A 13331-nucleotide genomic window follows, 5' to 3' on the forward strand; every position below is an offset into this window, starting at 1 on the left:
CTCGCTTGACGCGCAGAGTCGGAGCCTGCATAGACGACGTCGAGGTTTCAACCCTCGACTCGCACCCCACGGCGTTTTACGGACGGGACAGAACTGATAAAAAAGTTACACGGAGAGCGAATGATACCCAGAAGCCCTGCTCGCGGCAATGACGTTTTGTATTCAACATAGACCTCGGGCAGGAATCACTGCCCTCTCCATCATCGGCAAAAAGGCAAACAACATCATTGGCGGATTGAACATTTAGCGTGGCGTTTGGAGATGTGCTCAACCATTCATCTCTCATGCGCGACCGGAATGAGCATTGCGCTTCTGTAGGAATGAATGGAATTGTCTGGTTTTGAATAATACTTCTCATTCTCATCATTCGTCCGGAAGATCCTCAGAGAAAGTCGTTGAGCGAACATGCGTGCCTTGAGGTAAGGTACTCAAACTGTCATAAAGATCCAGACAACCCACCACGAAGCTCCGACGCAATCTTCTCGTCCAAATTAGCCAACTGCTCCAGCATACAGGCAAAACTTGCGTGGTCTGAACATATTTCCTCACAACGACATCCTTCTTAGCTAATCTCCGCAATCKTACTATAAAGAAGTCCTGTTGCTCCACAAGCATGGCTCCATCCTCCATGCAGCGGACATAAWAACAGGGAAAGTTCTACTATGGCATGATTTTCGTCTCTACTGTCGCGGATCAATGGTTCTATAGTTACTATATAGCTGGTTTCTTTCGCTATCTCGCATTGATATGATGGTGGTCGACTGTAGAGGTTGGGACGGCGTGGCATTCCTCTGGACGTTATGGAAAGATGAAACGAGCGTGACAAGTCATCCTCGTCTCGCGACATGGAGTCTTTGTCCTTCTCTATCCTCATTGCTTTCGCCTCGCGTCGCACAGCCAATCCCTCGCAATGTGTATGTGAACCCCAAAATCCGATAGACGGGAACAATCGTGACATGAGCTTCGAGAAGTGCTCGAAATCGCCATTGAGCTTGATCAATGTTGAGTGACATGTAGCGAAGGCAGTTGTATTGTTGACAGTGTTGGATTCGAGCGCAAGGATGTCTTACTTTGCAATCCATCAATCTATTCGAGACTTTTGCAGACTCATCTTCATCACTTCATGAATAATATGACAAACAGCTACGGTGGATGATGACGGATACATCGCAACCCCTAGTCTCGAGCGAGTAACAAGACGATRGAATACCCATTCCATCCAACTCACCGTAGCCACATCAATGGGGCTGTCTCGTGGATAGAATACGAAGATTACGAGGTCAACAACATTCATCATAACAAGGTACCTAGCGCGGTCACTCCAAACTTGCGAGCTTCGTAAACCTCGGATGCGCCCTGGTGATTTCTTTTCTTTTCCAACTGAACATCTCCCTAGTCTCCACAATCCAAGATCTAGAGATGATCCGAGGTGCGATACGAGGGTAGGAGACAGGGTTATCTCTCTCTCTCTTAGCTAATTTTGATCTTCTGGCGAGGTCTGTGGTGATGAAGGTACTGGATTGGTACGAAAGGATCGCTCAACTGGATCTCAGTAAAAGAAACCCCAAGTCATTCACATGCAACCAATCCCTGCATGTTACATGGCCCTCGCATTCCGGACTGTCGATTCGCTTGTCGGAAATGTAATGAGGCGGGTCTCGCGATTTCTCTGCTCTCACGCAGAGTATATATATAAGATGATCCTCTTCAATCCATCCCATCCATCTCATCACTCCCATTTCAAACCATCCATCCATCCATCAACATGAAAGAAACAATCTCCCCCACATACCTAGTAATCGGAGCCGGAGCCACAAGCCTAGCATTCGTCGACGAACTCCTCTCCAACACCTCCCAAACCACCACAATCGCCCTCATAGACCGCTACGCAGCCCCAGGCGGACACWGGACCACAGCATACCCTTTCGTCCGCCTCCACCAACCCTCATCATTCTACGGCGTCAATTCCCGCCGCTTGGGAGAAGAACGCATCGAACAAATCGGCTGGAATCAAGGGTTGATGGATCTGGCGACTTGTCATGAAATCAATGATTACTTCTTTAAAGTCGTCGATGATTTTCGGGCTTCGGGACGGGTGAAGTGGTTTCCTAAATCTGAGTATATGGGCAATGGAGAGTGGAGAGAGATTCTTACTGAAAAGGAGTGGGCTGTGGGAAAGGAGACGAAGATTGTGGATGCGACGTATGTGGAAGTCAAGGTTCCTTCCATGGGACCGCCGTCTTATAAAGTCGAAAAGGGGGTGAATCTTACCACCCCAAACGATTTGGTGAAAATCAATAGGCCTTATACCATTTATACGGTCGTTGGGGCGGGCAAAACAGGTATAGATGCAGCATTGTGGCTGTTATCCATGGGAATCTCACCTGAAAAGATCAATTGGATTATGCCGAGGGATCCATGGCTGGTGAATCGCGCAGCCATTCAACCTGGACCGCAGTCCGCCGATCGACGTAAGAGAGACGAGCAGAATTTTGGCGCTGCTGTCATGACAGCGACCTCTGTGGATGATTTCTACAGAAGACTCCAGGCAACGCAAAATATCCTGCGCTTTGATGAGGAAGTTTGGCCGACTAGATACCACGGCGCTACAATCTCGCCGATGGAGCTGGAGCAAATCCAACGTATCAAGTGCGTTATCAGGATGGGGAGGGTCCTTGAGATTCGTCCGGATGAAGTCTTGCTGCAGAAAGGCAGCTACAAACCGGACGCTGACACTCTATTCATTGATTGCGCAGCTGATGGTCTGAAGAAAGCGGACGCCGTTCCGGTGTTCCAAGGCAACACCATCATTCTCCAGGCTGTCAGCATGTGGCAGTCGGTCTTCAGTGGCGCCTTTATCGCACATGTCGAGAAGATGGGAGGAGATGATGAGGCGAAGAATCACCTTTGCTACCCAATCCCACATCCCGAGGAGCTGGCGGGGTTCCCCAAAGCATTGGCGTCGGGGATGCGGAGTACCGTTGAATGGTGGAAAGTGCCGGAAACTGTCGCTTGGTTGGAGAATTCTCGTCTCAAGGTGGGAGTGGGAATGGATCCTTGGCCCAAGGATCCGGAGAGGAGGCAAGCGGCGCTGCGGGAAAAGTCGGAACAATTTGCTGGACTGTCTCAGATGCTGTTCAAGTTGGTAGGAGAGGGTACAGAGGTACAATAGACGGGATCGATGTTTCGATGGCCGGGGTATGGAGCGCTCTTTGTGTGGACTGGATTATCGTTGTGTTGATTGGCATATGTTAAGAAATAGAGATCTTTCTTGGGAATGATCATGTCAAACCATAAAGGATCGTCAGCTCGCAAATGTCCATATCATTATCGAGATATGCCATTGGAGAATTTTGATATTTGTGAGGGAGGAGCGATGTTGCTTGCGGTGACGTCGCGAAGACCAATCGATGGGTCCAACTTTGTGTTTTGCTGATCTCGAGGCAAGCTTGGCAGACGGAAGTGAAGCAGTGTGAAGTGTCGCGAGCACCCGACGATGGAAAGATAAAGTGGTGGATCTGATGTCGTGGGGAACAGTCTCGCAAACATTTTCTCTTGCACGGCCGTCGTCATAGCCTTGTCCCGTCTTCATGCCACGCCTTTGATTGCAAGCCCCTAAACTCCCGAGGAGAGGGCTATGGAGGGATCAAAGTGGGAAATCCGTGAAGCTGTTTGCAGTCACGACACTCGCTTGCTCTTGTAGTCTCTAACCCGCTCTCTGTTAGGCATGAGGGTAATACCAAGGCCTGGACGAGTTAAAAGGAGTATGACACCACTGGATGGGATGCGGAGGTGAAGGTGGAGATTGTTCTTGTTCTTGAGTATGCTGAGACTGTGCAAGGAAATAGATGAGAAGTCCAAATCTGGATGTGATCTGGTTCGCTGGTGAATGAAATGCTCATCGAACCTTCTGTTGTGGCGTTTACGAGCCGAAATAGCAAAGGGAACATACCACGATGTAGGTAGAGCTGCTGATGTTAAGCTGAGTGGTTCTGATGACAGGACCATCTGACCACGCCAATGCATTTCTGCTGTGTTCAACGAAGAAACCACCATCATCTAAGTTCTCGCCATGACAAGTTTTGCTTACATCACACGATGATGATGTCGATATACCGCGAGCCCTTTCTCGGCGGTTTTCAGAGAATTGGCCCGGACTTGTCGGGTTGATGACATGGCGAAGGGGTCTGCCTTGACTTCTCGACCGTCTTCAACATTGTCAGACCAAGGCGTGAAGACAGCAGATCATATGTAGTGGCAATCACTTCGAGCTGGCTGCTGCGATTGCCGTTGTAGATATCGGTTTGTTATCATCTTCATGCGCGTCGGGGAAACTGCACCGCGAGTGATGTAACCTTCCGGACGCGCCTGAAGCCGGGCAAAAGCCGACCTGCTTCGGCGGTTGTTGCTATGCTCCTGTTGGAAGACGCGTAGCTTGAATAGCTTACGGTGGAGGAGAGGGTGGTAGCTGGAGATGAGATGAGATGGCGTAGCATGACATGATCTGGCGTCGTGACTATGCAGGATGTAGAATGTCGGCCGAGGGAGCTAGGTACGTGCGTAGAGGAAATGATTCCTAAACACGTCGGTCGATGGAAATGATACAAGAATGCGTGCAGGTGCCGCCGCCGCCCGCTGCCCGCCGATGTTCCGGTGCAGGCTCGGAGTAAATGGAAACACCCCACCAAAAACATCATCCTCTCATGGCCAATCCCTCAACGCCTTCTTCTCGACATCAACAACGTTTGACCGACTTTGCACAACACCTCACCACCGCAAACATGTCTACACCCGAACCAGTGTACGTACTAATCTCTATTTACTTAGTCTGCTTTCTTTCATCAACCAGAGCCAGCGTCCGCAGCCATTCTCCGCGACGTCACAAACAGAAATCACCCCACCTTTGGATGAAAAATTGTCCCGCGTCAGCAGGAACAGCAACTTCAGCAGTATTGGACGGCAGAGGCTGTTGAAATATCACCACATCATGCTCATTTCATGGAAGATGGGCAGCAAGGGAATGGCTACGGATCTGGCTCTGGATGGCTCTGCACATCCATGGAACTCGCTTCGTGACACAATGTTGAGCTTGGGACAATCACTGACAGTATCTACAGTGGTGACTTTGGCTTGATTGGCCTTGCGGTCATGGGTATTCCTCCCCTCCTGCCCCATATTGGCAGTATCAAAAATGCTGACATTCTCCAGGCCAAAACCTCATCCTCAACGCCGCTGACCATGGATTCACCGTGGTTGCTTTCAACCGAACAGTCGCCAAGGTGGACCGTTTCCTAGCAGACGAGGCCAAGGGCAAGAGCATTGTCGGCGCACACAGCATCAAGGAGTTTGTCTCCAAGCTCAAGAAGCCACGTCGTATGATGCTTCTCGTCATGGCCGGCAAACCCGTCGACGACTTCATTGAGATGCTCATCACCGAGGGCGGTGTTGAGACCGGCGACATCATCATCGACGGTGGAAACTCACATTACCCAGACACCAACCGCCGCACCAAGTACCTGGCAGAGAAGGGTATCCGATTCGTTGGAAGCGGTGTTTCTGGTGGTGAGGAGGGTGCCCGCTACGGCCCATCCATCATGCCTGGTGGTAACGAGGAGGCTTGGCCATACATCAAGGATGTTCTTCAGAGCATCTCCGCCAAGTCGGACGGCGAGCCATGCTGTCAGTGGGTTGGTGATGAGGGTGCCGGCCACTACGTCAAGATGGTGCACAACGGTATCGAGTACGGTGACATGCAGCTGATTTGCGAGGTATGCCAACGTTCCCATCTCCATGCCATCTCATTTCAATACTGACATTCCCAGGCATACGACATCATGAAGCGCGGTCTGGGTCTTTCCGGCAAGGAGATGGGTGATGTTTTCGCTGAGTGGAACAAGGGAGTCCTCGATTCGTTCCTCATTGAGATCACTCGCGACATCTTGTATTACAACGATGATGACGACACTCCTCTCGTTGAGAAGATTCTCGACTCGGCGGGTCAGAAGGGTACCGGCAAGTGGACCGCCATCAACGCTCTTGACATGGGCCAGCCCGTGACTCTCATCGGCGAGGCCGTCTTTGCGAGATGCCTGTCTTCCCTCAAGGGAGAGCGTACTCGTGCCAGCGAGAAGCTCTCCGGCCCAACACCAAACTTCACCGGTGACAAGAAGGAGTTCCTTGCCAACCTCGAGCAGGCCCTTTACGCATCGAAGATCATCTCCTACGCACAAGGCTTCATGCTCATGCAGAGTGTGAGTGATTGAACTCATTCGAATGATGATTACATTTCATGCTAACTCATCTCACAGGCCGCCAAGGAGTACGGCTGGAAGCTTCAGAAGCCAGAGATCGCCCTCATGTGGCGTGGAGGCTGCATCATCCGCTCCGTCTTCTTGAAGGACATCACCAAGGCATACCGCTCCAACCCCGACCTCGAGAACTTGCTSTTCGACGACTTCTTCAACAAGGCCATTCACGCCGCACAGCCCGGATGGCGTGACGTTGTCTCGAAGGGTGCTCTCTGGGGTATCCCCACTCCAGCCTTCTCCACCGCTCTCTCCTTCTTCGACGGTTTCCGCACCAAGGATCTCCCCGCCAACCTTCTCCAGGCCCAGCGTGATTACTTTGGTGCTCACACCTTCCGCGTCAAGCCCGAGCACGCCAACGAGAAGTATCCCGAGGGCAAGGACATTCACGTCAACTGGACCGGCCGTGGTGGAAACATTTCCGCTTCTACATACACTGCTTAGGTGGAGGTACAAACAAGCTTCGCGACAGTGGGCTTACGTGTGGACAAGGGAAGGCTGTCCGCTCTCACGGTCGTCGCCAAAGATTATGAAGGTCATGGATCGGTGATGCTGGCTCAGTGGGCCGATGGACGGCCAATAGACTGCAGTTTTGTAGCGAAGTAGAGCTTAGCTCGTATGAAAATCATTGATGGATCATGCTACTTGTGTGCGTACTCATATGTGTACTTGTGTGTGTTTCAGTTTGTTTATGAGTACCGTCCCTCTGACCATGTTGAGAGTTTTCCCATTCCCATTCCCATTCATGTATCCATGTATTCATGCATTCGTTCACTCGTGTACTTTTCTCTCGATGTAGGGATGAGAATCTCGGGCTTCAATAGTAGAGTAATACGAGATGTTTTTAACTGTACTGAACTCCACTCAACTCGACAGAGTAATAAGGTAGGTTGCTGTGTGTTTAGACTCAAATATAAAGTATAGACAATGTGTAAAGTAGGTACTACCTACCTAGGTAATGATGAAGTCTATAGGACTGGAGGCGACATCAAGGTAGGAAGCCCACGTTATATCGATACCTTAGATTGCCGAACGCATGAATAAAGCACATATATTCACGCGCCGTGTGTCATTCATGCATCGAGAAGCAGGAGGGACATACAGACAGACATACAGACATATAGCAATAGCAGTCACTAAGAGAGAGAGATGGGAGTGTGAGGTAAGCCGAAATTTCGATGCTCTCGACCCAAAAGCGAGCGAGCGTACAATGGATTCCACGCTCGCATATCATTCATACAATATGATTTCAACCCACTGATTCCTTGCCTTGCCTTGCATCGACTACTACTTCATAATCATAGCCTTCTGCATTACCCACCCAGCCTCGCCGTGTCTCCGATAATGCCCCGCCATGTCTTTGATGATGCATGGCCATGTCTTTGATGATGCCTCGCCATGTCTTTGACGATGCACGGCCAAGTCTTTGATAATGTCTCACTTGCCTGTAGGTGTTACAAGTGCCCTCTAAGCAACGACATCACCTTCCGTCTGCCCCGTCTCCATCGTCTCTTCCTTGACAACCCCTCCATTCTCCTGCGGTTGCGGTTGCTGTTGTTGACCGGGGAGAATCAACTCTTCCTTTCCCTCTTCCGTCTCAAACGCTCCCTTACTCCACACCTTATCCTCAAACTTCTTCGCCGCCGCTTTCTGACCCGGCTCATGCTTAAAGGTACATCTGGTATTTGTGCAGGGGTGGAATCTGCAGGCAATCTTGGAGTGTGCAAAGGTGCAGCCTTCGACCTTGCAGTCCGGTCCGTTCCTACACGGTGCTGCAGATCCATGTCGGAATGGACACGAGGCGTTTGTGCAGTGTGGCCAGAATTTGCAGTCCATCTGGATTCCTCCCGCTTGAGAGGCTCCGCTTTGTGCTGGGGAGGGATGTCTCGCTGTGCACTTGAAGTTCTTACATCCTGCGCCGAAGGAGCACGTCTCATTCAGGTCGACATTCACCAGCGTGGTGGATGTGGGGTTTTGATGTGCAAAGTCGCACGAAGGGTTTGTGCAGGATTGGTTGAAGCGGCACATGGTGCTGAACTTGGGCTGTGGACGGTTCGCACCATCATCCAAATCCATGCTGTCGGGGTTGCTGGCAGCGACGGGTTTTGAAGAGGAAAGAGCACCCAGCGGCATCTTTCCATTCTCTGCGTGCAGCACTTTCGGTGCAGGTGGTGCGGGACGGCCGCCTCTCCCTTGCGCATTCCCTCTACCACCACGTCCGCCGTTTTGGAAGCCTCCACGGTTGTTGTTGTTCATAAATGGCATACCGCCGCCATTCGCCTGCATAGCCTGAGCGAGGATGTTTGCCTGCATTTCCATCATCTGCATCAAWTGCATCTGCTGTTGTGGGTTCATCTGCGTGTTGGTCATCATGCCGCCGCCGTTCATGTTATTGTTGTGGTGTCCGCCTCGTCCGCCGTTCATGGCGCGTTGAATGCCATTGGCCATGGAGCTGCCTCGGGGGCCTCGAGGAGTGCGATCGGCGTGGGAGTTGATGCGACCGGATTGAATGCCTGCCGCACCACGGATCTTGCGGAGATTCTCGGGCAATTCCGTGCGATCCATGTTGCGGTTCATCTGACCGAGCATGCGTCCGCCACGGCCTCCTCGCGGGCCATTTCCATTGCGCATGGATTTGGGGCCTGTGGGTCTGTTGAATGAATTGTAATACGTCAGTTGTTGCTGTCGTTGGAGATGTTGCTGATACTGTTGGCGACGATGGAACTGAAATTGTTCCTCTTGAGAGGGGAAGGCGCGAGCATTGTAATATGCGTCGCGACCGCCGTGCGGGTAGTAGAGATAATGAGAGTGATATACATACGGTGCGTCGCCTGCATTGGCGCTGTCTTCCATCTGAGCATCCTGTGCGGAGTGGGAGGGTGCTTCTTGCTGTGCTCCTTGCTGCTGGTCTGGGTTCGGGTCCTGCGGTGCGGCCAGAGTTCGCGCATACTCAAACAACCATCGCGCAAAGTCTCCCACGGCGGCATCATCCTCACCAACACCGAGGAGATCTCCGCCCAATTCGCTCATGACACCTTGCAAGTCCTTACCGTTGACGACCATCATTGTGACATACTCTGAGAGGGTCGTGTCGTTTTCCTCCACCACCCATCCATTCTCCATAAGTTTGGGCTGCACGGCGGATTGGATCTGAGCGGCCAGACCGCTTCCGGCCTCGACTGATGCACCTGCCATTGTGACGTGTGGTGCGTGATGTGGAATTGAAAGGCTCGAGGACTGTTTCTCCCCAAGCGCGAGTCGTGCGCGCGACGTGCCGGATTGGGATGGACTGCAGTCGATGAATGGGGTGGTGATTCTGGTGCGAGGGACAATGCGGGGTTGATGCAGGCGATTCGAAGGTCACGTCACGTCCGGTGCGTGAAGTGGGTGTGGAAGGTTGGCTGTGTTGTTGTTGTCGTGTGGCGTGTGAGGTGAGAGATGAGATGTTCGATGAAGGAGCAACGGTAAGGAAGGTTGAAGCTGGCCTGTKCCGTCTGTAGGGCTGAATAATGACAAGGAACGCCACACCAACCATCAGCCACAGACGTTCAACTTTCTTCCGCGATCCACGAAATTTTGGGCGCCGCCTACAATCTCCAACATTGAATTGGTCTCACAACACAGCAGACATGGCGAAACCTACAAAGACCAAATCGCCCGGGCAGAAACAAAAGGCACCGGTGTTTCAAGAAGTGGTGGATGAGCCTGCACCATTGGTTCGCATGGGTGGAGATGAAGACGACGAGGATGTAGAAATGAATGACGAAGAGGAGGGGGATTCGGGGGAGGAATCGGAATCAGAGGTGGAAATCATGCTCGACAATGAGATTCCCAAGGATGAGACCGAGGCGGAGTTGGAGAGACTGGTGTTTGGAGACAGTGGCGCATTTCGGGAGGGATTGAAGGATTTCAATCCCGACGGAGAGGAAGATGATGGAGTGGGCGGGTTGGAGGGATTGGACGATGCTGCCTTATTCTTCACCGATTTGGGGAATGGAAATGGTGTGGCGGCGGAGGAGGATGACGATTCAGAGGAGGATGCAACTCTCACATCTCGACATGCGGCGGCGTGGGAGGACAGCGACGATGAGCGGACCCGCGTCTCCCTCCAAGCCGTGCCAAGATTACGAAAATTGAGAAGAACAGAGGCCGAGGATGTGGTCAGTGGGAAGGAGTACACGCGACGGTTGAGAAAACAGTTTGAATTGCTGAATCCCGCTCCCCAATGGGCTACAACGGCCATGCAGCTGCCGGCGAGGAAGAAGAGACGTCTTTCCGCCGACAATGATGAAGACGACGCTTCCTCCAACGATGAAATGGATCTCGATGGAGACCTTCCCTCCGCACAACCTCTATCCGCACTCCTTCAAAACGCCGACTCTCTCACTCGAACATCAAATCTCGTGGCAGGCTCCAAAAAGAGAAAACTCCGGCCCGAAGTCATTGATATCCAACGCACAAAGGACATTCCCGGCGTTCAACCCTCGGCCATCACTTCCCTCTCCTTCCACCCGACTCTCCCGCTCCTCCTATCTTCCGGCCCCAGCTCCACCCTCTACCTCCACCACCTCTGCGCCTCCCCACCAGCCCCCGTCCCCAACCCTCTCCTAACAAGCATGCACGTCAGAGGCTCCGAACTCACAACCACAGCCTTCCACCCCACGGACTCTCGCATCTTCCTCTCCGCGCGGAGGAGATACTTCCACATCTGGAATCTCCAAACGGGAAAGGTAGAGAAAATCTCCCGCGTTTACGGCCAACAACATCAACAAAAAAGCATGGAACGCTTCAAACTCAGTCCGGATGGGAAATACATGGCCCTCCTCGGCTCCACCAAAAAGGGAGGGGGGATTATCRACATCCTCGACGCCAACACTCTCCAATGGACATCTCAAGTGCGCATCGAAGCCCGTGGCGGCATCGCCGAATTCTCCTGGTGGCGAGACGGCAGCGGTCTCGTCATCGCAGGTAAAGGAGGAGAAATCACAGAGTGGGACGTCAACACCCAACGCGTCGTAGCGCGATGGCAAGACGAAGGAGCCGTAGGAACCACCACCCTCTCCCTCGGAGGCAGGCACGAATTGTCCAAATGCCCCATCGGAACAGACCGTTGGATCGCCATCGGCTCCAGTTCAGGGATTGTGAACATCTACGACCGAAGACTCTGGGCGGAATCCCACAACAAGAAGAATAATCCCGAGAATACCATCGTCCCCGCGAACCCCAAACCCACAAAAACTCTCGAACATCTCACCACTCCTACAAGTCATCTGGTATTCAGTCCCGACGGACAAATTCTCGCCATGGCAAGTAAATGGAAGCGCGATAGTATGCGATTGGTACATTTGCCTAGTTGTACGGTTTTTCGAAATTGGCCGACGAGTAGTACACCTTTGGGTAGGATTACGGGAGTTGCGTTTGCGGATGGGGGAGTTGTGGAGGGTGGGGACTGTTATGCTGTTTTGGGCGTTGCGAATGAGCAAGGAAAGATACGGGTTTGGGAGATTCGGTAGATTTGGGGAGATTTGTGGCAATGGGTGGTGAGATGGGTGGTGAGATGGTGTAGTGAGATCTTTGGGATATGCCATGTATGTTCAAATCTCTTGCTACTGCACTCTTTCATCTGCTGCTGCTGCTACCTCAGAATAGAGGATGCTTCGTTGGTAATAACATCGCCTGTGCTACGTTAGAATATCTTGTCAATAAGTACCGATGAGCAAGCACCGCATCTACCAATCCTAAGCCGCACTGTGGGATCTAAAACCAGTCATTTTTCTTTGATCAAATGAATCTATAGCATTTTCGCCAAGTCACGTCTAAAAACTCTTATTCTTATCATCATATAGATGCGGTTACGGATGTACGGTATGGAGTAGTGAACCGTGCACATGCGTCTCGAATAAGAACGTAACGACTGAACCTTATGTCGGCGGCTGCACTCCTTCTTTTCTCCCATCAGAATGAAAGTCCAGAACCACGTGATGAGGAGCAGAAGAGCCCTCAACCAACTGGGTGGCAGCTGTGCATATATCAGACATCGTCTACTAAGCTACAGGCCACTTTCGACCAAGACAGAGGAAAGAGAAAGCGTTGTGGGAAAATCAGGACGGACGTATATGCTTCATGAGACTATTCAAGACAAAGGTCGGCCACTGACATGCGTCTACCGTGCGAAGTGAGAATCTCGGACCAAATATCGCGGCGAAATCATGTTCTGACGTTCTTTCGTCGGATTTGTTTAGTGATGGCGTAGAATGCATTGATTAACACGTCGGCCACCCCTCGTTTTTTTTAGCTGGGGATTGCGGAGGGCCCTACCACTAATATTAGTACTGCACCACCCTCCACCACCCCCAAACGTCTTAATTAGGACAATATACCTGTTCGTGTTGTTGCTAAGCGTTTCTAAAAGGTGTTATTGTCGTGTTTTAACATAGAGCCTATCGTAGAGGTTCTAAATAATAGCGATTACGTAGATATTACCGAAACTGCACCTAAGAGCGCTCTTCCTTTATTACTACTAACTATAGAGCCTCCGCGCCGTTTATAGCGCGCTAGATTACGTAGGCCGGCGTATAAAGCTACTATTAGAGCCCTAAGGCCGTCGCGAAGGAAAGAGGCGGAACCGGTAGTAGTAGACTCGGTAGAACTAGATAATATCGCGGAGACTATAGAAGGCTCGGAGGACGTAGAGGTAGAAGTAGTAGATAAGCCTAAGAAGATGTTAGTTAAAGAGCTCTTACTATAGGTTGCCTACCTTGTCCGCTAGCGTAATAGAACCGATAGAACCTCKGAGCGATACTATATAACTAATACCGCTAAGGAACAGGCTATTACCTTAGAAGCTAAGGAAAGATAGCATTAAATCGTAGCGTAGCGGAAGCGATAGTTTTAGAAGTATTAGCGTAATAAGAACAGGCGTAATGCTACGGCTATAAACTAGAGGTATATAGCGGAGGGTAAGGAATACTTTAGTAATCTAAGGAAGCCGAAACGGACTACTACTGTCGCCGGTATTAGTATTAG

General features: G+C 51.3%; 4 protein-coding genes; 3 read left to right on the plus strand and 1 right to left on the minus strand.

The window, feature by feature from the left end:
• Positions 1 to 1765: 1765 nt before the first annotated feature.
• Positions 1766 to 3172, plus strand: RCC_00097 (uncharacterized protein; the record flags this gene model as incomplete). The annotated part of the gene is made up of 1 exon (XM_023765254.1): positions 1766 to 3172. The coding sequence occupies one exon, from the start codon at positions 1766 to 1768 to the stop codon at positions 3170 to 3172; it is 1407 nt and encodes a 468-aa protein (XP_023621022.1).
• A 1609-nt stretch (positions 3173 to 4781) lies between these two features.
• On the plus strand, positions 4782 to 6749 carry RCC_00098 (6-phosphogluconate dehydrogenase; the record flags this gene model as incomplete). XM_023765255.1 has 5 exons in its annotated part: positions 4782 to 4801; positions 5118 to 5152; positions 5209 to 5768; positions 5823 to 6251; positions 6309 to 6749. The coding sequence occupies 5 exons, from the start codon at positions 4782 to 4784 to the stop codon at positions 6747 to 6749; spliced, it is 1485 nt and encodes a 494-aa protein (XP_023621023.1).
• A 1023-nt stretch (positions 6750 to 7772) lies between these two features.
• Positions 7773 to 9500, minus strand: RCC_00099 (related to nuclear poly(A)-binding protein; the record flags this gene model as incomplete). XM_023765256.1 has 2 exons in its annotated part: positions 7773 to 8955; positions 9127 to 9500. 2 exons carry the CDS (start codon positions 9498 to 9500, stop codon positions 7773 to 7775), a joined length of 1557 nt encoding a protein of 518 aa, XP_023621024.1.
• Positions 9501 to 9934: 434 nt separating this feature from the next.
• RCC_00100 (related to UTP18 Possible U3 snoRNP protein involved in maturation of pre-18S rRNA) lies at positions 9935 to 11818 on the plus strand (the record flags this gene model as incomplete). The annotated part of the gene is made up of 1 exon (XM_023765257.1): positions 9935 to 11818. The coding sequence occupies one exon, from the start codon at positions 9935 to 9937 to the stop codon at positions 11816 to 11818; it is 1884 nt and encodes a 627-aa protein (XP_023621025.1).
• Between the last annotated feature and the right edge of the window lie 1513 nt (positions 11819 to 13331).

The sequence above is a fragment of the Ramularia collo-cygni genome (assembly GCF_900074925.1).
Source record: "Ramularia collo-cygni strain URUG2 genome assembly, contig: RCC_scaffold01, whole genome shotgun sequence".
NCBI lineage: Eukaryota > Fungi > Ascomycota > Dothideomycetes > Mycosphaerellales > Mycosphaerellaceae > Ramularia > Ramularia collo-cygni.